Source organism: Strigops habroptila, chromosome 4 (genome assembly GCF_004027225.2).
Source record: "Strigops habroptila isolate Jane chromosome 4, bStrHab1.2.pri, whole genome shotgun sequence".
NCBI lineage: Eukaryota > Metazoa > Chordata > Aves > Psittaciformes > Psittacidae > Strigops > Strigops habroptila.
Window position 1 is genome coordinate 78,599,250 of NC_046358.1, and position 22,761 is coordinate 78,622,010.

The 22,761-nt window shown below is 37.6% G+C and overlaps 1 protein-coding gene across 2 annotated transcripts; it reads right to left on the minus strand.

The window, feature by feature from the left end:
* Positions 1-4,255: 4,255 nt before the first annotated feature.
* LOC115607252 (parvalbumin, thymic CPV3) lies at positions 4,256-7,808 on the minus strand. 2 transcript variants are annotated; one of them, XM_030484342.1, is made up of 5 exons: positions 7,739-7,808; positions 7,074-7,141; positions 6,580-6,712; positions 6,038-6,147; positions 4,256-4,524 (listed from the first exon to the last, which is right to left on the minus strand). In XM_030484342.1, exons 2-5 carry the CDS (start codon positions 7,132-7,134, stop codon positions 4,499-4,501), a joined length of 330 nt encoding a protein of 109 aa, XP_030340202.1. In that variant the 5' UTR covers positions 7,135-7,141; positions 7,739-7,808; the 3' UTR covers positions 4,256-4,498. The 2 variants fall into 2 exon arrangements, with proteins under 2 accessions (XP_030340202.1, XP_030340201.1); XM_030484341.1 differs by lacking the exon at positions 7,739-7,808 and adding an exon at positions 7,485-7,554.
* Positions 7,809-22,761: the final 14,953 nt, after the last annotated feature.

The following is a 22,761-nucleotide window of genomic DNA, read 5'->3' on the forward strand; positions in this document are numbered from 1 at the left end:
TCCTGCTAGGAGTATCATTCATCTCCCCTGGATTTCTTCTTAGTGTGATGTCAAGGAATGTGAGCAACTATCTGAGTGTCCTGGTGAGTAGAGATGGTTTAATAATGGATGTATTTGTTTTGCAGGATCAGAAATTTGCTAAAGGAAGGCAGTAACTTTACGCTAGCTTTGGTTATGATTAAGGATACAAAGTTACTGAATAGCAATAACAACCTGCTTTCATGCAAAACTTGAGATATTTAAACGTTTTGATTTATTTAATGTGTTTAACAGGAATGCGTAGAGTGTTGTTATTAGCCTGGATGTGTAGTGCATGTGACAGAAAAGCTGGGAGAAGAGGATGAAGAAGGGGCTAAACAATTAAAAGGATTTCAGCTCTGAAGATGAATGATAGTAAAATGTTAATTATTTCCCTGCTAATCATAGCAAGAAATGAGAGAGAGAGAGAACTATATGAAGAATTATGCCATGATGTATTTAAGGCATGGTATTTTCTATGCTTAGAAGTTGAATAAAACAGCTGTTTATTCTTTTATGTTTTAATTTTAGCTATTCACAGATAGGATGACATGGCACAAGGTATGGGGTAAATAATGTGAACATGAAATGGAACTCAACCTGTATTTTCATGGTATAGTTTTCTAAAAATGTATTTTTTTACTTCTTGTGTCTAGTGAATAATTTTAGTATGCAGTGTACAGTGATAATTCTGAAAAGTAGTTGCAACTTTTATTGCAATCTGTAAACGATTGTCAGTAGTAGCTTTCTGAATGTTGCCTCTCATGTCAGATCTTTGCAGTGAATACAGTTTACGAATGCAGTCCTTATTTTAATCCCTTTCATTAAATATATGAACATAGAAAGTGGCTGCTTATTCATTTAGGGCCACAAAAATGATCAGAGGGCTGGAGCACCTCTCCTAGGAGGAAAGACTGAGAGAGTTGGGCTTGTCCAGCCTGGAGAAGAGAAGACTTTGGGGAGACCTTATTGTGGCCTTTCAGTTCTTATAAGGGGCCTATAGGAAAGATGGGGAGAGACATTTTAGCAGGGCCTGTTGTGACAGGATGAGGGGTGATGGTTTTAAACTAAAAGAGGGGAGATTCAGGCTGGACATAAGGAAAAGATTTTTACAATGAGGGTGGTAAAACACTGGCACAGGTTGCCAGAGAGGTGGTGGATGCACCATCCCTGGAGATGTTCAAGGCCAGGCTGGATGTGGTTCTGAGCAACCTGACCTAGTTGAAGATGTCCCTGCTCATTGCAGGGAGATTGGACTAGATGAGCTTTGAAGGTCTCTTCCAACCCAAACTATTTTATGATCCTTTTATTCTCTTCAGCAAGCACCCATATCCACATGTTAAATAGTGGTGAAATGTAGTAAATATCTTTTTTTTTCTTTCTTGTCAGTCAATAAAGTTCTGCTGAGGAGTTTTCTGAATTACAAGTGCCTACATGAAACAATTGGAATTCTGCATACCATGTCTTTAGAAAGAGGCTTACCAATGGCATTTATTTTAGGCCATCAAACAGACAAGTGGTCAGTGAGTAAATCCAGTTTGAGTTATCACTATCGTGTTTTACAAGAGCATTCAAAATTATGATTTAACATTTCAAAGATTCTAGAGAAGCCATATAAGTTGTTTTAACTTTAAAAGTTTCTTCCACTTCAGAAATCCTACAAGTCAACAAGCTTTCCTTTACTTAACCTGTTCTCCCTCAGAGAACAGTAATCTGCTGGAGTAGCTGCTTTACTAGTAAGGTTTATTAAAGTACTTTTTTCCTGATGGAAGTGCTTGGAAAGATTCCTTTAACTGCAATACTTTGAATGTTAGAAAATTCTTCTGATATCTCAAGTAGAGTAAGTGGGTTGTATTTTTTTCCTGTTTGGTGCTGTAGTGCACCACTTGTTCGCTGATAGCTTGTTATTGGATACAATTGAGACATATTTTGAGTTAGTAATAATGAACAAGATTTTTCTAAAGCCTTTACACGGAAACTAGTTAAGAGGATGTGTGTCAGGCCAAAAAGTGCTTCCCTACTCTTTTTGTTCCCTGCCTCTTGATTGAGCCTAAGTATGTTTTGTAGTTCAGATGTTTTACAGGAACTTCAGAGGCAGACAGCTGTGGTGCATTGTTCTTATCTAGGAAATGAAGAAAGTTCTGTTTTCACTAAAGTTTGTTGTGGGCCAGGGCGTTGAATGAATTTTCTGTCCACCTCTGTCCAGTGACCTGCTCCAGCAATGCGTAGCATCTTAGTGAAGAATAACAGAATTTGTACTTTGGCTCTGGGTTTCTTTGACTAGGCGCGTAAGTGCGAAGGCTGAAACATTGAGAAGAGCCAGAGTTCAGAGTGCAAGAGCAACTGCAATATTCTTTAATTTACATGCATTTACCTGCCTCATACAATACAATTAGTCAAGGTCAGGACACTTAATTGTCAGTGAAATGGAGAGGGATTTGTTTGTAACTTACATGTGGACTGCTCCAAGACCCTTCTGTCATCAGAGTGGTTTTCATGGCCAAGAACACACTTTATTTCTTGTCGATACCCTGTGACATCTATCTTGTGCTATGAGAATTTCCATGGGTCAGATTCTCATGGGTCAGATCCTCAGACTGTGTTAATCTGAGCAGCTATGTTTAAGTCACTGATACTGTAGTGATTTATGCCAGGTGAACATATTTTGTAATGTTAAGAAATACTGTTCAAATTAAACTATTTTTTATCAGTTTGTATTATTTTTGCACAGTAAAACGAAAAATATGATGACCATATTAAATTCTCACGTGTACTGAGTATGCAGCTTACAAACAACTTGTACCCCAAATTAAGCTGCTTGAAAATATTTTGAAATGGGACAAATACTCTCTTTTCAACTGTCAAAGGTTAAGAATTGTGGATTAATATATACATGTTTTTTCTAAAGGCAGGAGCTGTTTCCTGGCTGGCTCTCCAGTACTTGGCTCCCCAAAGAGTAGATGGCTGCAGAGAAGACATAGAGGTGAGTACTCGGGAGTGAAACATTATAGAATTTGTATTGGTGCAACTTTTTAGGATGTCTTGGAGGATGGCAAGTGGAAAATTTTAATTTATTTAACTGCTTTTGCTTCGATGATGAACATGTTTGAGGCCAACAGGAATTTTTCAGTTACTGTTTTGTTAGGTTTGCAAAATACAGGTTGGGAGAGCTGGCATATTGAAGCTTTAGCCAGAAAGACTCTGTGCCTTTGTTGCTTTGAAAGATATATAGCCCTTCTCACAAGTGTGTTCAGATTCTTGAGTCTCTTCCCCAGCAACAGCTGGTTATCTTGTAAACATTTCAGCTCTGGCTTTGGTGGGGTTTTGCACATTACCAGTATTTATAGAGACAAGAAAAAAAAATGCAGTTAATTTTGAATGTAGTCATTTGCATGCAGCAAAGGAAGAAATGCATTGAAACTGCAGTGACTAAACCATTCACTTTGCTGAAAAGGCTTCTGTTGTGTTCTGATGACTCCTACAAGCTGAATGTGTTTGAACTGCAGTATACAGCACTTGTTAATGTTGAGAAAGCAAATGAATATATAAATACTCCATCAGAGCATCTGAACACCTCTCTTTTCTAATGACTGAATTTCATAAAAAGACATTTCTTCAGCATCCCTAGAGGTACATGCTTTTGTAGAGATACATGCTTTTGTGAAGGATGTTTTTAATATGGCAGGCATAGACTGGAAAGACTGGAGAGTAGTATGTTGGAGATTTCTCAACATGCATTTCTACAAAACCGTCCTGCACACTTTTAGCCTTTCCTATTGAGAAAGCTAGAAAATACCACCAAGATGATGGTTTTTGCTTCCCGTCTGTTTTAAAGCCTCATAGTTATCTGAAACCTGAAGTCTACATAGGTTTTCCACACGAAAACATGGCTTTTGCTTTCTTGTTCTCTTCATTGGCTAATGTAAAAAGAATGGTTTGAAACAGCAACAATCTCATGTAGAAACCACGTCTTAAGCAAAAACTTATGACTGCTTTCCACTTGGAAGTCAGTGAGATATTTTATCCGCACCTACCTCACAACTATATCTCAGCTCCCAGTCTTTGATGAAGATCTGAGTGTTTTGAGAACTTCAAGCTTAATCCAGAAGGACTGTTGTAAACAGATTTTGAGGTATGTTCCATATATGAAGGTCTGGTAAGATTAAGATCTTGGAATTATTAACACTTTTAAGAATTCACATATTTCAGTTTCACAGTCAGAAAACCAGACACAAGCTACAGTATGTAATTAATTTTTATTGGATATTTTTAAGGGAAGTGTCTGCTAAAGTAGAGTTTAGAACATGGTAAATGATCCACACAATGAAAAAAATCATTAATCAGTGTTTCATTATGTTACTAAGGCAATGAACAAGTAACAGTCACTGTCAAGATAAATAAGGGACTTCTGATTTTCAAGGTTTTGGAGTGTCTCGTGCAGATTCATCCTGATTGTATTTTGTTTGGTCCTTTTGAACCTCTAAGACTGCACCATTTCCTGGAATTCTGCAAAATATAAAAGAATATTTACAGTAGAAATACTAAAATAAAAGGAATAGGAGTAAAAGATTAGTGGCTTATCAAGAGATTTAGAGTAGGAATGAACAGAAAACAATTACCTGATAGATGACTAAGAGACATTGCCTAACCTTCTTCTAAACAACAGATGGAAGTGTTTTGCTGACATTTATAAGGAATAATATAATGTTCAGGGTAGTTTTAGCTTTCTCTCTGCATATTACTGATTTTGGGCAAAAATAATGGAATGGCTACTATGTAATATGAGTAAGAAGTAGTTAAGAGCTGAAATAAAAGAATTAAAAGTGAATCCATGTATCTTATTAGCAGTTTGTAACGCTTCAGCAGTTGCAAAGTGTTGATTTAGAACACAGTCTAAAGCCAAAAACATTGTGCAGTTCCATGTGGGATGATACTGAAGTATTGTTGTACAATAAGATATTGTTATTTCGAAGATCTTTTAAATGTTTGTCTTCTGTGAGTTAGAGTATATGATCAGTCCCATTCCTGAACGACTGTATTAGTATATAGATTGCTTCATAAATCATGTGTGTTTATTCTGGCATATTTCCTAAGGAACTGGATTTAATTCCTTCCAAAGAAAGAAACAGAAGAGTTCTGTCCTCCTGGCACAGTGAGATAGGGAATCTGCATACCAGCACATTCCCTGCGTGCTATTCCCTAAGCCCCTTTCATGCTTGTCTAGGCAGCTTGCTTCTCTCATGGGGCAAGTTGCCACTGGCTGCAAGCCTTTTGTGTGAGTGTGTGCTTCCTGGTCAAAATGGGACACAGAAATATGCAATTAGGAGATCAGGAGGTTTCTGCACTGAGCAGCCGTTAAATCACACCAGCATTTCCACAGGGTGAGTGCAGTATGCTGCTGCTTAGAACAGCTGCTCCTTCGTATCTGGTCTTTAAACTGCCACTGAAGATAAATAGCATCCATCCCCATGCACACAGCCTGTTGGGGGATCTTGTGTCAGGGTAGTGACACTTGATCATTCTGTTCTCCTCATGCAACACAAATATTAAACTACATGCTGCTAGCTTTTGCATACTGTGAATGATTTCACTGATTAGTGTAACTTCTGTTGGGAGATGACTGCTGTAAGTGAGCCCATATAGCTCTTGGTTCTCCTGTGAAGGGCTGGTTCTTTTGCCCTTGATTTTACATTTGTGTATTATAAGTGATGCTAGTGCTGCCTTACATCAGAGTAAGTGGGAGGAGAAATAAAGAGCAATTCCTTTCAAAACAGCTGTAAATTTGTGAGGAAGTTCCTTAGGGCAGCTAGGTGAGTTTTTTTGACTTGCTCAAGCAAAAGGAGTTGCAGAGATGAACCTGTAAGATCAGGGACTGTTTCTGCCCTTAAACAGGTTGCTACTACAAGGCTTTCAGTAAAATTGCTGGAGGTACATTAATGTACCATGAACATAAAAGAGAATCACACATCATTGCAACACATCCTGAGGAGCCTTATTCTGTATATAAGTACATTAATACCTTCAGCCCCAATTTTGCCATCCCCGTCATGATCTGCAGCTGCCAAGAAGGTCTTGGTTTCTGAGGAGGTTAACACTCTGGCTCCACACTCAAACCTCTGAAGGAAATATCTAGGAAGAAAACAACTTTGATTATGATTTTCACAGAATATTATTATTCTATGCTGGCTGTATAATCGAAATGATAGCTATATATAAATAAACTATTTACCACTATAGCCAAGTTCTTCAAACTCTGCTTTGGTAGAGAAACTAAATCTTAGTCATATATTTCTGTTCTGTAAGTCCTGCCCTGATACAATTGATTCTACCCACTACCAAAATCCATCCCGAGGGAGTGATTTTTTTTCTGTACTGAGCATTAAAGGCAGTTATTTACTAATCTTCTCTCTGTAGGGATTATCTGCTTAAATACACTTTTCACAGTCTGCTGGAAGTTTTACCAGAGTTTAGCGTAACTTGTGCTCTCATGTACAAAACAGTTCTGGAAAGAAAAAAGTGCTGATTTTTGGACAGCCTCTAAACAGTTAACAAAATCCTTACTTGAGCTCATCTTCCTCAATGAAGCCACTTTGATCATTGTCGAGAATCCGGAAGATCTCCTTCAGTTGGCTGCTACTCTTTTTAGACATTCCACTGATCTGAAAGAATTTTTTGGGAGTAAAGGAGTCTGGAGCTGAAAATAAATTAATAAATAAATTAACCCCTGACCACTGCATTCACTGTTCCTAAAAGCTCTGAAGATGCTGCTTTGTTACAGTTTAATTGTTCTAAACATGAACAATAGATAAAGCCTGTCAAAGAATAAATTTTGCCATACTGACCCATACCCTCCTCAACAGCAAAAAAAATCACATGGGGAGAAGTTACAAACTGACAATATAAACCAGTCATGACAGCTAAGTAAAGAGATTACAGAAACCTGTTTACAGTATGTGCTGAACAAGCACATCCTGAACAGTTCCTCTGGGATTGCATTAAACTTGCCACATGTTACACGAAGTAATAGATTTTGAGAGTTTTAATTGTTTGCTCACCTTGGCAGTCCCGCAGAGCAGCAGCAATATCAGAAGGGCTTAGAATGTCTGTGAGGCTCATTTTAAACCTATGCAAAATAGTATATTGCAGACAGATTTGTGAAATGCAAATGCGTGTTACAAAAAAATTGCTTTTCCTATGTTTCAAAGATACTCTATGGCAAACAAGACTTCTAAGGGAGGATGAATCTCATTGACCAAACCAACATCACTGCTATTCCTAAACAAATTAGAAGACTTAGTACATTACTTCCTTAAAAACAGCAATGCTGAAATAATACTTTTTAAATACATGGATTACATAAATGATGTTGTGAGTTGATGATCAGTTTTTTATCATTTACCTGCATCTTGTGGAAGTACAGCACATTTTAAACTTTATGTAACCATTAATCTAATAATTAGTCTTACTGGAATGCATGGCATCTGGCAATACAAAGAACAGTATATGCAGTGGATAAAAGACAGTCAAGAAGGTTTGCTTCTGTTTTCTCCCCAACAGCTCTGAAGAATAAAAAGAAAACTGATACTTATCTACGGTAAGGTCCATCCATATGTAATTCCAGCAATTAAAGTAAAAATCTTAGAACAATGGTTATTGTACTTACTATTGGTGCAGCTCTGCACAGTAATTTCATTTAATTAATCTCAAGTCAGCTGCTCACCTTTATAGTTTTCTCAGCTAGGTAAAGGAAAAATAGCTAAGGAGATACCAGGCAAAATAGTAATGTTGGCTCTGGCTTGCCTCTCTCGCTTATAAAGGATTCAAAAGGTGACAATAACCACTACTTAGGTTACTGTTTGATGGATCGAATGTTTGGTTTGAGACCTAGCTCAAATTTCTTCCTTAACTAATTAAACTTTTCTTTCTATTTATATCCTAAGATAATATGGACAAGAACAACAGTTTTTTTTAATAAATCCTCTTGTGCTTAATTAAGTACAACTCTGCCATCAAAACATAGCCTTTCAGTCTCCAAGTATGCTAAAGATTTTCAGTTAACCTCTGGACCTTAAAGTTGCTCATTGGAAGATGACTCCAGCAGTCAAATCCGTATGAAAAGAAACTAGTTTGGTTTCCTAGAGTCTGTTCATCCTTTGGAATGTATAAAGGAAACTGGAAATGAAAGATCAGAGGTGACAGTACGTCATTCTGACAAAGATAACTTGTCACTAGGATAGAGGAGAGCATGCCGTAACTTGGGGTGATTCTTCTCCAGTAAGCAGCATTTCAGATGCTGGCCAGTTTCTAAATTGCAGTGCTGTCCCTAATTAGGGGTAGAACAGAAACCAATGCCTCCAGTGAGAGCAAAACTCTGCAACTAGGTAAAGCTGAACAAGCTAATCTTGTTGTCTGTATTCCCTGGAACATTATGTGTAATCAGATGGCCTACTTATTGATCTATTTTGAATACTTTAAATGACATGAAATCAATAACAGACTTGCTTGAAGTGGTAGGAACCAGGCTTTGTTAGTGTGGAGATAGGTTTATACACATTTTACAACACACTCTCACCATCTATTTCCTTAATACAAAATTAAAATCGTAGGTATAGGTAGGTGGGGGTTTATTATATGCTTGATGAGCATTAGTTTCGGAAAAAAAAAAACCTTAAGAAAATTGGGAACAACAGATAAGAGGTTTTCCTTCAGACAAAAATCTTTTCCATCTTTAAGGGGGTTTATGTGGACAAAATTGTAGGATGAAAACCAATAAAACCCACATGTCTTTTGGCTAAAGTTCATAGTATAATAGTCTATGGTATCTAAAGTAATTTTGTCCTAATACTTGAGCATTATTTTATTTCTTCATGGATGGAAATAGCATGGTATGCTGAACAAGTAGCGTTTTTTGTAGTAGCAAAAGTTACAAATTATGCTGTGGAGTAGAGTAGTAATATATCTAAGCCCTGGTGGAAGTTAACAGACTACACTGAGTTTACTCCTGTTTGGTTTAATGACAGTGATATCAAGCATATATCAAGCATAGCAATTGTTTCATAGCACCAGTTTGTCTGAATTTGAATAGAGAAATACAAGATATAATTAACATGAAAAAGCAGACATTATTTAATGATACTTTTGCCTTTCTTGCTGTCTCTTTTGTATGCAAAAGAAGGTGACATCAATCACAAATAATCAGACATACCTTTAATCCCAAATATCGGCTGTCTAGTAATGAAAGAGTGCTCTCCTGTCTCAGTAGGAAAACTGTCTGTAGTAATCTGGAAGAACACTTTCCTATTAAACCTAAGAACCCTGGCCTGTTGTAAATTCGTATTGTCTGGTTAAAATAAATCAAACAGTGCTGGTTTGTACAAATTGAAGTTCTGATCTCCTGTCTTTTGGTGTTCTTTTCATTTATCATCTTCATTCAGTAGTATATATTCATATACTTTCTGTCTGAGATTTGCATGATGTTATAGTCTACCAGATAGTGGCAGTGGGAATGAAGCATATACTGCGCTTTCTATGGAATCACCCTGAAATAGCTCTCATCCTTGAGGGTACCTTTTTCCACCCTGTCGTGAATTTTCTCCTTTATGATCATCTCAGGTTGATATGAGTTTTAAAAGAAGGGGGTTTTTACTGTTTCCCTTTGACATCTTTACTGCCAAGATGTTTCTAGAGAAAAGGGTTTTTCTAGATCTCTGTGATAGTGCCATAGATGTTACTTTACATTAGGCTTCCTTTATTTCTGCTTGCTGTTACACACTGCTCATTGATCTACTTGCTTTGCTTAACTTTTAGATTTGCCATTCAACACTTATTATTAAAAGCTAATGAGAACGAGGAAGTTGAAAAGCAGTAGAGGAAAATGATGAAATCAAGGCGAACGTATAATGCTCAAGCTCAAAATACGTCTGCAACTAATTCGGGCATTGTATTAAAATATAAGCACCAAATGTAATCACTCAATAGCATCTGGTAACTTCATAAACTCTACCATGGCCCACAGGGTGCTGAACTGTTTTTACATGTATTCAACAGTAGCAAAGTAGCCAGAATTAGTATTATATTAAAATATGATCTCAACTAAAAGTGAGCTAATTACTACAAGTTCACTATTGCTTATGAAGGGATCTTTTAATGTTTGAAATTCAACACTGACAACAAAAATGATGCTAATCCTGGCTGAAAGATGGTTTACAAAAGCCTAAAAGAGCTGAATTTCAGAATCATGTTGATGTCACTGTATATTGATACAGCTGGGAATCTAGGGTTACTGGGTTTTATTTATTTATTAATGACACTTCATCTGAAGTACAGGTTTCCCTTCACTACAATTAGAATGAAATAATCAGGGATGAGTATATTATAGAAAGGGATATTTTAATTAGATAATCCATTTTACAGCTAAATCATCTGCCTGTTTTCCTTATTCCTGGGGTATGTGTTTTCTTAGGTGATTGTAATCCTTTTTTAGGGGTTCAAAACCTGAGATCTATAAATGAAATTTCCTATAAGATATTATGCAAGCAATATAATGCTATAAAGAAAATACCTAATAATTCAATCAGAACAACAGCTGCTATGTAGGCAGTTAACAACTGTGCAAAATCTGGTGCAGAATCTGAGTATTGCAGTTTCCAGGAACGGTTAGCACTTGTTCCTATGAAATACAAGAGAAATTATTAATTTGTTTGGTTTTGGTTTTTGTGCTCTGTGGAGACATCTGAAAGTGCTATTGAGTTGTTCATCTGAAGGCTTATGTGCTCTTATAACTTAACTTCTGTTCTTTTCTCCCGAGGTGTCTTTATGCACAATATATAAAGGAATATTAAAGCCATTTTTGTTTTGTTTCAGACTTCCAGGTTTAAACACGAAGGTGCAGTTCTGAGAAATACAGAGAATTCCTACTGATAAGTTCTTGCTAGGAATCTACACATATAAACCAACTGTTTTCAGATCAAGTACCATTCACTTCTCTAATAAGCAGAGCATAGTTGTGTTTTGGTAAATCATTGTCAGGTTGTGGACTAGTCTTGTACTCTTTGTGTTCTGTTTGGTATAAAGTACAGAGTTAATTAGCAGTGGCAATCAACCAAAGGCTTCAAGCAGATGCAAAGCAGATCAGCAGTTGTCTCAGGTGAGATCAGAGGAGACGTGTTAACCTGAGACCAACTACAACATTGTAAAGAGGCACTGTAGCAACTGTTGTGAAACCCACACAACTCCCATCTTTCAGTCCTGGTTGTGCTAGGGCCAGAACAATTTTATCATGATCCTGGATAACAGATTCTGTCTTTGTAATGAGTTTGGAAGAAACTGAAATAGATACTCGGTAACCTGTATGATTGATCATTAATGTTGATGTCTCAATGGGGATGGCAGAGAACCTTAGTGTGAATATAGCTATCATAATTGAAAAGTGCCTTTACAACAAAATGAGTTCTATCCTGCCACTTCAAGTTGTTTCTTAAGACACATGCTTTAATCATAAAGAAATAACTACAGAATCCAATTCGAATGGTTGCTTGGGCCATAATCTTTTACCATATTAAACAGAGGAATTTAAGAACATGGTTTAGTGTTTGATTTTTTTGATATTGTGCATTATTACAATGAAGGATGAAATCCAGGCCTTGGAAGCCTCAGTGACAAAGCTTTCTTTCCTTGCAGCAAGTAGAGGACATTACTCAGAGTGCTGAGCAGAGATCTGGACTGTAGAATCCATCCTGCAGCACTGTGAGTCTGGAGCTAAACGAAGACAGGTACTTCTCTCATGTTAGGAGAAATGTCTTGTGTACTTTCCCCACTTTAAATTATGTCCTTACTATTCTGTGTAAATGAGATTGATTTCTATTTGAAAATGATAGCAGAATAGACTAACATAAATGATTAATAGCGTAACTAATTCACAGAGCTTGGTCTGATCAGGGTATTTTTTCATTTAAAAAGCTGTCCCGGAAGATCTCTGCTAGCATTTGATATGCTGTCTTTAAATGCACTTGCAAGTGCTTCTGTGACTCAGTAACACAATTTTTCTATTTCTGACCCTAAATGTAATTGTCTAAGATATTTATGTCTGCTGTCAGCATTACAGAGAGTGTCCGATGGATTGATCTTTAAAAGTCTAAATTGTTCAGGTTTTCTGTGCATTTTAAGAATAACTGTGCCCTAAAGTTGGAGGCTGTGAAATAATCTGGATGCTGCCTTTTGTGACATGTAAAAGATATGTACAGTGGTATTATACTGTTACCAAAGGCTTTTTGCGTATAGCTGTATTTCACTGTGACCCGAAGTGTAAGAAGCCATGGTAAAATAAGGCAAATAGAAAGAGTTGGAACCACTTCACTGCTATATTCACCACCTAATTGATGGCAGTGGGATTTCTGCTATGAATTTCAGCAGTAGGAGGATGTGTAACCCTTAATGAGGTATAAAGTAAAAATACTCTATAATTAGAGTTAACCTTATCTGAAGTAATCATCAAAAGTCACTTGTTTAACAGAAATGGCCTTCTAAATAAAGGACTAGCAGGTGTCTAGATTCAAACAAGCACTTAATACACATGCATAAAGCATGTGACAAAATTCTGTTGACAAAAGGCAACCACATATGTAGGGACTCTGGCAGAAAAGGTTGGATAGACACATTTGCAGAATACAGGCCGTGGTCTCAGACCTCCAAATGTACGATTCCAGAAGAGTTTTCTTCACTTTAAGGGAGCTGTGTAGGAATGTATGTTTATGATCATGCAGCAGTCTTTCCAGCTGTGCCCTTACAGGCACAATTTGAAGAGCTTTCTTAAAGCACATGATAAGCAGTTACAGAAATTTCACAGTGTCTGACAGCCTGTGTGAGTGAGAGACAGAGAGGAAAAGAAAGAAAGAAAGTCTATTCATGTAGACAGAAAACAGCATTTTCTCCACCAGTCTGCTTAGTATACTGAAAGAAGAAAAGGTCTAAAAACGACTCTAGTCACAAGCTCTTCTTAACTTTCTGGAGTGATCACTGAAGCTGATATCAGACTTACCTTGTCATTAATTTTTTACTGTTCTTAATGGAATGGTAAGTGGTGAAATTGTCTTAGGTTTGTAGGCCTAGCAGGCTAATCAGTGTGGGAGTAAATGTGGGTAAGTAAAGGAGCTGCCTGCTAACTCAGCAGTTATCTGAGCTGTCTGCGCCTTTCTCTCTTCTTTAGCTATTAATATTGGTATGATGCTTGAAGATCTTCAGGTGACCCATATTACATAGTGAAAGTATAAAACATGGTATCAGCTGAGATACCTAGCATTTTCTGACAATAGTGAGAGCTTTTAGCCCTGCAATCAGACTGCAGTTACTAATTCCTCTAATTTTCCTTTGTTTGTTGCTCTCCTGAGATGACATTGAAATCATAAATGTGAATTTGTTTGATGGGTAATTCTTTTTTCATTGTTAAGGAAAATTCTTCAATACCAGGGCCTGGTTCATTCATTAGAGTTAGTGGAAATATTTTTTTGGCTACTGTACATGGACACATAATTGAGTATTCACTGAAGTTCTCTAGATTTCCCCCAACATTGTATTGATGTTTCCTTCCTTCTCCATAATGTCTTATCATAAATGTGTTATGCATCATAACCACTATAGCATTTGCAGATACTTTTGAAATGAAGATTTTTGATCTGCAAATACTGAAACATCTTCCTCACTAGCTCCAACAACTACAGTACAAGACAGTTGTCATACAGGTTTTTGTAAGATTAATGCCCAAGAACAAACTTCTCAGGAGTTCCAAATTTTTTGAAAAGAGTGCATAGGAGTAACTGTCAAGTTGGAAGTATAATGTTCTGCATAGTTAAAGCCATCTAGATTTTTTTAAAAGGCTGTTTGGATGTCTATTTTTATCACATGTGTAAGCCAAAACCCCCCATACACCATAGTTTCTAGTTTAGGTACTGTTAGCAATTAGTTCATTTTTGGAATCTAACTTGATTGCTCTGTTTGAATTATGTCAAAATTGCAAAGACATCATCACACTCTTACTTTTCAACCAGAATCTTAACTTAGTGCAAAAGCTAGATGAACTTCAGTTAATGAGCAACCATTCAGAGTTTTGCATTCTGCTCATTCCTAATTTCCAGTTTACTGTTTCAATCTGTAAAGAAAACAAGATTAATTTCTTAGCAATTTTTTTAATGGTGGTCTTCTTTGTTATACTTACCTCGCAAACATTTGTGCATTTATTTTTACAGCTCTGTGAGATGTGGGCATTAAGTTATCCTCAGTTTTGAGATGGAGAAAAGCAATAGAGCTTTGATTATTGGAGCAACATGCTCCAGTCTGCCATTATGAAGCACCAGGGACTTGATTTTTCAAAGTGCTTTTCACCTAGTTATATCCAAAACACAGCTGCCTTGGCCTACAGTTACATCTGTGTGGGGTGTAAAACCATACCTTTCTAATTAGACTTCCATGCAAAATAAACAACTTTGGCTTATGGTAACAATTAATACTCTTTACATTGATCTTGCAAGAAAATAGCATGGATATGATTAAAGGGTACTGAATCTCTGTTCTGGATCTCTGTGTGCAGACCTTCAGGTCTCATACTGACCAGAGAGGGAAACTCTGGGTTCCTGACTCCTACCCCTGTGCAGGTAGAGCCATGTCTTGCTCCTGTGTATCTCTGTGCCATGGTGTGCAACTTGCTAAGTACAGCTGGTATGCTGGGTATTTAGTTCCATATGGGTGGCATTAAAGGCATTCAGTGTGTGAAGTGGATCCAACAAAAGGTATTTATTTCCCAACTGCAAACTAGCACCACAGATCTTTCCTGAGACCTGCATCCTGCTCCCACGGTCTGGAAAACAAAATGTTAGCATTCTGTGTTCAGAGATGATTTGATTTAGCAAAACTGAGTCATCCACGGAAGTGGGCAGGTGGGATACTAGAAGCGTTATGACTTGAATTAATTAGAGCAGACAGAATGTAGTTTTCACTTCTTGTAAGTGAAGCAATGGTGCCATCAGGTGGGCAGGAAGGTGAGTGATTCCTTGGAGAATTCTGAATGTATGGCTATTTCAGTATTCGAGGTTCATCTTGGATCCAGTTAATCTTATATTAAAACCGACAGCTTAATTAGTGCTAGGTCCTGCCATTTAATTAGTGTATGAAACATAATCAGTCACATAAAGAATGACATAAAAACATTTGGAGCATTAAATATATCTCTTAGTTAAATACCACTGCTACCAGTCACCATAACCAGGTTTTACACCTGGACATTTTACTAATTTTAGTTTTTTATAACAGGTGCTATCTATTTACTCAAATATTGAAAATTAAATGGCCACAGAGATGCTTCTAATTTCACCTTCTCTTAATATTTTTACTTGTATCTTTAATGCTCCAAATTCAGATGAGCAGAATGGATTCCAATTCAGTCTCCCAGTGGTATAAAGACCTTTTGCTTGAAATATTGGGGAATGCAGTGTGAGCAGTGGTTACACTACATTCAAATGTTCTTCAAATGTTTTCATTTGCACTACTTCACATGTTTTCCAGCAATATGAAATCACTTGCCAGCAATTGTTAGCGGGTACAAAATGTGTAAATAAATAGTAGGTTTGGAAGGATTGTTTATGGCACAGGTATCTTGGTCTTTATCTTGACTGCGTGTTAACATTTGACCAGAGCTTGAAACTCTGTGAAAGAAAAGAATAATAAAAAGGGACCACACTATGTAATTGCACAGACAAAAAAGTACTTAATTTTTAGAGTTAAAATAGGAAACTAACAATACTCCCTCTGCTAATCATTCCTTAAAAGTAGCACATTGTATACTCATAACAATAGATACTTAAGACAAAGGAAGTGTTGCATTTAAGTGTCACATTGTATCATAATTCAATAGTAAAAAGCAGAGAAATTATATACTGAAATCTTATAAATATATAAATTCAGGTTCCAGTCCCAAAAAAATCTCTGTAGATCAAAAAAGGGACTGACCATCTGTAGCCAAGGGCAGCATGTAGACGAGCTTCTATGTTAGATCCTCTCTACAATACTGAGCAGATCTGAGCATCTCAGAATCAGATCCATAATAACCAGTGTATGGAGTAGGGCAGCTGCCCAGAGCTAACCACTAGGAAGTCTCAGGGACAGGTATTACTCTGATCAAGGCAGTCTTAACCATCCACTCCAATTTTACCATCTGCATCACTATCACCTGCTGCCAGGAATGTGTCAGTCAAAGCTCTGGCACTGGCTGAGAAATTCCACAGTAAGCATCTGTTAAAGGTGAGAGGACAAATGAGTGAGACATACTTGGTACTGAAACATTTAGAGTTTGGTATTGGTAATAGCTGTAAAATTCCAAGCCTGACTCAATTCTTGAGGCTATTTCTAAAGCTCTTTGTAAATAATTTTGCATTTAATGGCAAAACTTCCTCTAACTTCAGTGAGAATAATGGTAACAAAGTAAGAGGATGTTGCGTCACAACACATAAAAATCCTATTGGTTTCATTGGATTAAAAAGGCAAAACTAAAACTGACCCCATAGTGGCAGGATTCATTTTTCCCTGCTGTGTCATCTTTGCTCCTAAGATGTAGACTTAAGAGAGGCAAGAATTTTTGTAACCTTACTTTTTAACTTCAGTCAGATGAATATGATCTGGAAGATAGAATTCATGTGATAGAAAGAAAGATGAGAGAAAAATAGCCCTTTGAATTCAGTCTAGTAAAAAATCACACAATAATAAAAATCAAACTCCAGCAGAATGCTGTTTTTATCTTCACAGTCTGTCAGTTATCCCTACATGAAACGAGTGTTTTCAGTGCTATCAGAGTGTTTCATTGTGATCCAGCCTTTCCTTTGTTATTTGTCTTGCAGCTCCTTCAGCACACACACACACGCACGCAATTGTCTCTCATCCAAAGAGACAGAATTCATATAGATCTTGCTCTATCAGCCTTTGATGCTGCCCCATGAGAGCAGCCAGGTTTGATTACTGGGGCAGTTGCAACCTAGGTCCCAGGGCAAACCAGGACAACTGCCCTGCAGGAGCCGGCAGTTCCATCCTTCAGATATGTGTGGTGCATCTGGCTTGCTATTTTCTCTAGTTCAATCTTACGGTGCACAAGCAGAGGACAAAACCAAATGTGCTGGTTGATGAGAAGCTCAGTATGAGCTGGCTTTCAGCTCTCTGGCCCCCAACATAAGAAGCATGTGGAGCTGCTCAAGTGAGTCCAGAGGAGGCCATTTAGATGATCAGAGGCTTGGAGCAGCTCTCCTATGAAGACAGGCTTAGAGAGCTGGGCTTGTTTGGCCTGGAGAAGAGAAGGCTCAGGAGACACCTTAGAGCAGCTTTCCAGTGCCTAATGGGGCTGAGAAGAAAGCTGGAGAGGGACTGTTACTGTTTACAAGGGCAAATAGTGATAGGACAAGGGGTGATGGCTTTAAACTGAAAGAGGGTAGACTTAGATTAGATACTAGGAAAACATTCTTCCCTGTGAGGGTGGTGAGGTGCTGGCACAGGTTGCCCAGAGAAGCTGTGGCTGCCCCATCCCTGGCAGTGTTCAAGGCCAAGTTGGACGGGGCTTGGAGTAACCTGTTCTAGTGGAAGGTGTCCCTGCCCGTGGCAGGGAGGTTGTAACTAGATGGTCTTTAAGGTCCCTTCCAACCCAAGCCATTCTGTAATTCACAGAACTGCACAGCATTTGGAGATCTTTGGTTATTTGCATCCATTTTTTGTGTGGATTATTGTGATGTCTTCAAAAGCCTCAGAGTTTCTTCACCTTGCCACTTAGTTTTTTCCAAGCCAAAGACAGAAAAAATTGTAAGGTAAAAGATTTGCAGAGTCCTCTTGGCTTAATTATTGTTCAAATGACTGAGATAATGACTTATATAAACCTTAGTTAAGTCCTCTTAACCTTTTACGGAACTCCTACAGCCATGTGATGGCTCAGATACCCCAGGGGATAAATTACTGTGGCTGACAAGACCTACTAGCTTATCAGATTGATATTTATATCCCAAAAGAATGTGCATGGTGTTTTAGACAATATATAGGGTTTAGAACAAAGTAAATCCTTTCAGCTTGCATCTGTTTTTAGTCTGATGAGTGACTTTTGATCTGTTAATGAAAAAATATTTAATTTTTTTTTTACTGCTTAGTGATAGCAGAAAAGGACATCTTCATGGTAGACTTTGCCTGTCAAGGGCCCAGTCCTCATAGGAATTACCCATGAAAGTCCTGCAATTGCCCTAATAGTCTTCAAATAATACTAATACTGATACGTTTGTAATAGATACATGTGACAAGTAGAATCTCACAGATAAAACTTTTAGTTTTATATCAGCCCAAAGTATTTTCAATAAGCTGACATATAAGCTTTGGTTACCCAATTACTGAAATATGTGCTTTAGACTATTAAAGTCTACTATTGAAGACATTTGCTCAGTATTAATTAACTGCGTGGTGCATAGTTTAAATCATCATAATAAATGTGTCCATTCATAGAATGAATGTTGTCAGTTGTTCAGCAGCATGCAGGAGTATGCATCAATTAATGGTGAGGAATGAAACTGAGCAGTGAAAGTGATGATATTTGGTTCGTTCTTTCTGTACTGAAAACAAACTCGTGTAAGGATTCAAACAGTAGCTAAGCTCAAGCTGCAGTTTTTCACTCACTGGTTATTGATGGGATCCTCCACTTGGCTATCTCATGAGATCTGTTGGAACGTACTGACCTTGAGAATAGCTGAAATTGTCCAGTGATGTAAAAAGCCATTGTGAGAACATTTCACATGGACACACATAACCATTCACGGAGAATCTTTGTAGATTTAAATATTTGAGTAATACCATTGCATTTAAAATAAAGCCTAACACTTGGTCAGTCTGACATTAGTCTGTTGTCTTTTCCTTCTCAAATCGTATAGATGAAAATACAGACAAAACCTCATCTTGCACATCTTTTTTTCCTTTGATCATTTCTTCAGGAGAAGAATGCTTTAGGAGGAGTGCTTAACGGTATTATTCTAAGCCTATGCTGTGTGGAAAATGGAACATTATGAAAGCAAGGTTTTCTGGGCTATATATGTAAGATCAACTGAGCAAGTTACTTTTAAAGTATTTTATTTTATCCTTGTGGATATGTAAGCTAAATGATCCAGTCTTTCCATTCGGGAATCTAGCTTTGCCTTTGTTTCAGATTCCTAGGAAATAATGGACAGCATGGCCTGGGATCAGAGAGGGTCTGATGATTGTGGCAGAATTACTGTACGTTCAAGAAATAATCTTTGTGAGAAGACCACGTTGAGATTAGAAAGGATTTATCGAGAAAGTTTTTGAGTATTTCTGTAGCAAAGCAGAGCTTGCCTGTAGAGGGCACCAAAGACAGTCAAGTCCAGCCGTGAAATCTCTCCGGGACTACTGGGGTGAGAGAAAACCGAGGAACTGAGGGTGAGAACACGTTAGAGTGTGGGTGTTCATAGCAAGGAAGAGAAGAAGCAGCAACAAGAGAAGAAAAGAAGTCTAGTCTACCACATTACTCGAAAGGCTGGAATAGAAATAGGCTAAATGGAAAACTGAAAGAATTCCAGTTGACTTTTCCTTTAACGATGATTAGGGAGAACAGGTTATTTTGTCTTTCTAACAAAACCAGGTTGTACTGTGTTTATTTTTATGCTGGCTAAATATTACAGTCTGTTAGGGAGATCTTTGCAAATATATGATCAGTGTGTTCTGGAAGCTTATTTGTTAAACCAGAAAGTATCTAGGACATAGCAGCTGATTAATATTTAGTTGTGATGAAACCAGTGGGATTACATTTGAGTCAAGTATTTGCATAATCTACTGTGACATAAGTTTCCCTTTGAATAATATCTTAGTCAATAATATCTTAGTAACTGCAGGGGAAGGCATTGTCCAAGGGCACCTTCTTTTCATATTGTAACCGATGTGGTGATCTGATTTTCTTTTCTGGAGCTTGACACACAAAAACTCTGATTTTCTTGTTTACATGAGTGTAGAACATGCTGATAAGCAAATCAAGAGTTAGGGAGCAGCTGTATCCCAGCTGCTAGATAGTGTGCTCTGTAGGCCTGTGGTACAGAGAGTGTACCAGAAGATCCATACTGATATAATGGTATCTTTCTGTGCTTGAACACAAAAGTAGTATGGAAATCAAGTTTCATAAAATGGCAGCACTTTAGTTCATATTCCACATATTCCATCTGCTTCTTAATATATTTTAAAATATATGAACAATTAAGTTTGAAAATGTTAGGTACATGTCTGGTCAGGGATTTAATCGAGATGTATCTATTTCAGTAACCCATTCCATGAAATTAATCCAGCCTTGGCCCTCTCTGCCTGCAGTGTCTGTGTGAAGAGTTCCAGGCACCTCTGATGACACTGCATCAAAGATTTTCCACATGGGCTGGCTGCTAACTCAAAGAAGAAACTTTACCAGTCTGTGTGTGCCATGAATGTTCTGACATCCTCTTGCCCTTCTTGTGCTCTCTTACTTGTTAGAAGATGACTGTGAGATTTCAAACAGTTGGAGAGCTGAAATTGAATCTGAAGTTTACGAATGGCACTAGGTTAGGATTTCCAAAAGAACATGAAGTTACGAGGCAGCCAGCTTCCACTAAATACCAGGAGCATGATTCTGCTCCTTTATCAGCATAACCCAAAATTTTGGTTTAAGAGAAACGATGGATTCAGTGGCTAGAGCACCAAGGTTTGGGATATTTGGTTCAACACCCTGGCCCTTGATGTCTTTTTTCTAAGAGTTTGTACAGGACAAGCAATTTCTTTGTATTTAGTTGCCACTTAAAGAGATCATAGTATATCTTTATTTCACAAGAAGTATTGGGAGGATTAGAAATTGAACTGCTCATACAGGGTAATGAGGGGACTGGGGTGTGTCTGAGAACTCACAGTCTCTGTGCTCAGTGGAACTCAGATCTGCCGCTCACATTTTGCATTGCTCTTTAATTGTCATAAGTAAAGGTAATACGTATAAACAACATTTCCTTTATCCTAGGGATTATGAAGCAATATTATACTGAATATTATACTGATTAGTACAGTCTTAACTCTAAACCTGAGAACAGATTATCAGCGGATAATACAGGATGTTGTTAGATACTTTCTGACAGAATTTGGTTTTTAACTGTGTGCTTAGCGGTGTTTTATTTGTGTATTTCATTCATAAAAGCTTGGTGCAGAGGATTTAATCCTTACTTATTAGATTCCCCAGAGGGGTTATAGAACCTCCATCCTTGAAGATCCTCAAACTCAGCTTAGAGGATTGTGTCCTAAATTGGCCTTCTGAAGAAGCGATTGGACCAGATACCTCCAGAGATCCTTTCCAACATGAATTATTCTGTGGTTCTGCACACTAATGTGGTAATGTTGTGATATCACTATTTGTGAATTTACTACTTCAGATGGCATCCACATAGACATGCTGCAGTCAGAGGTTTTCTCTAGTGCAATGACATTGTCAAATTCAGAGAACACTCCGTGCTATTCCCTAAGAAAATTGAAGGCTACCACTGGCTGAATTTAAACTTACTGAAATGAACCTTCCAAGAAAACTTTACATTTTTGGAATTTGTTTCGTTTAGGTAGAAAACACTCTCTTTTAGTTTGGTTAGCTCTAAAAATGTGGATTCTAGTGTCAACAGAAGACATAACAGGGACTAGGCATTGTTTTTGCTGAACAGTCTATGGGCTTTTTTGTAATTGGGGACCTTTTGGAGTTTTACTGTAATGCCTTCTAATGAAATGGCTGGGTGGTTTTAGTAAGATTTATAACTCATCTTCTTGCCATGAGTTACTGTTTAAGAAGAACAGATTTTCTCATAAATAAAATTCTCTTTAAGTTTTACGTAAAGTTGCAACATACACAAGAATTGCCAGATTCTCAGAAGTACTCAATTTCCCGTTCTGGCAACAGAAGACATTGACGTGCAGTTGTTTAGCATCTCTGAAATACAGGATAGGCCACTATGTAGTCTTGCATTTCTTGCATTCCACGTAAGACTTTCAGATGTGCAAGGAATGCAGCATCAGGTCTGTCACTTACGGTACTGTGTGTGCCATCTGCTTGTGAACTAGTGACATGATATTTTAGTGATTAGCAGTGTGAAGAGCTGATGTATATGTTACATCTGTCTGTTGCTGCAGATCTGGATTGCTCTGGGTTTTTTTCTTGAGCAGATACGAAAATGAATCAGGTAATAGGAATCAACAGTCTCATCATTATGCAAAATATTTCAGTGCTGCAATTAACAGCAGCTATAATTTAAGCCTAGATTTAACATCAAAGGTAGTGAGGACAGAATTAGGATTTGTATTCATTATAATTCAGCCAAGGCTTCAGTGAGTCTGATTGCTAGAATTCCTCTTTTGCATTAGCTGTCTTAAATCTGCTGAACAGCTCTCTTCCGTGCCTGGGTCTGAGTGAGCTGTGCTTGCCTCACATAATCATCTTGCAATTCATGGAAATGCCAACACTGAATGTTACATAAAAGTTCCAGAAGGCTTTGTTTCTGCTCTTCTTCAAAACAGCTGCCAAATTATGTTACAATTATCATCCAGTTTCAGCAGGGAGCATTAAAATGACAGTCTACTTGTAAGCTGGAACCATATCATGATAGATGGGAAAAGAGACAACTAAATGTTGGTGGGGAAATTTCCAACCCACTCAGCCAGAAACACACAACATCTACTCAATCT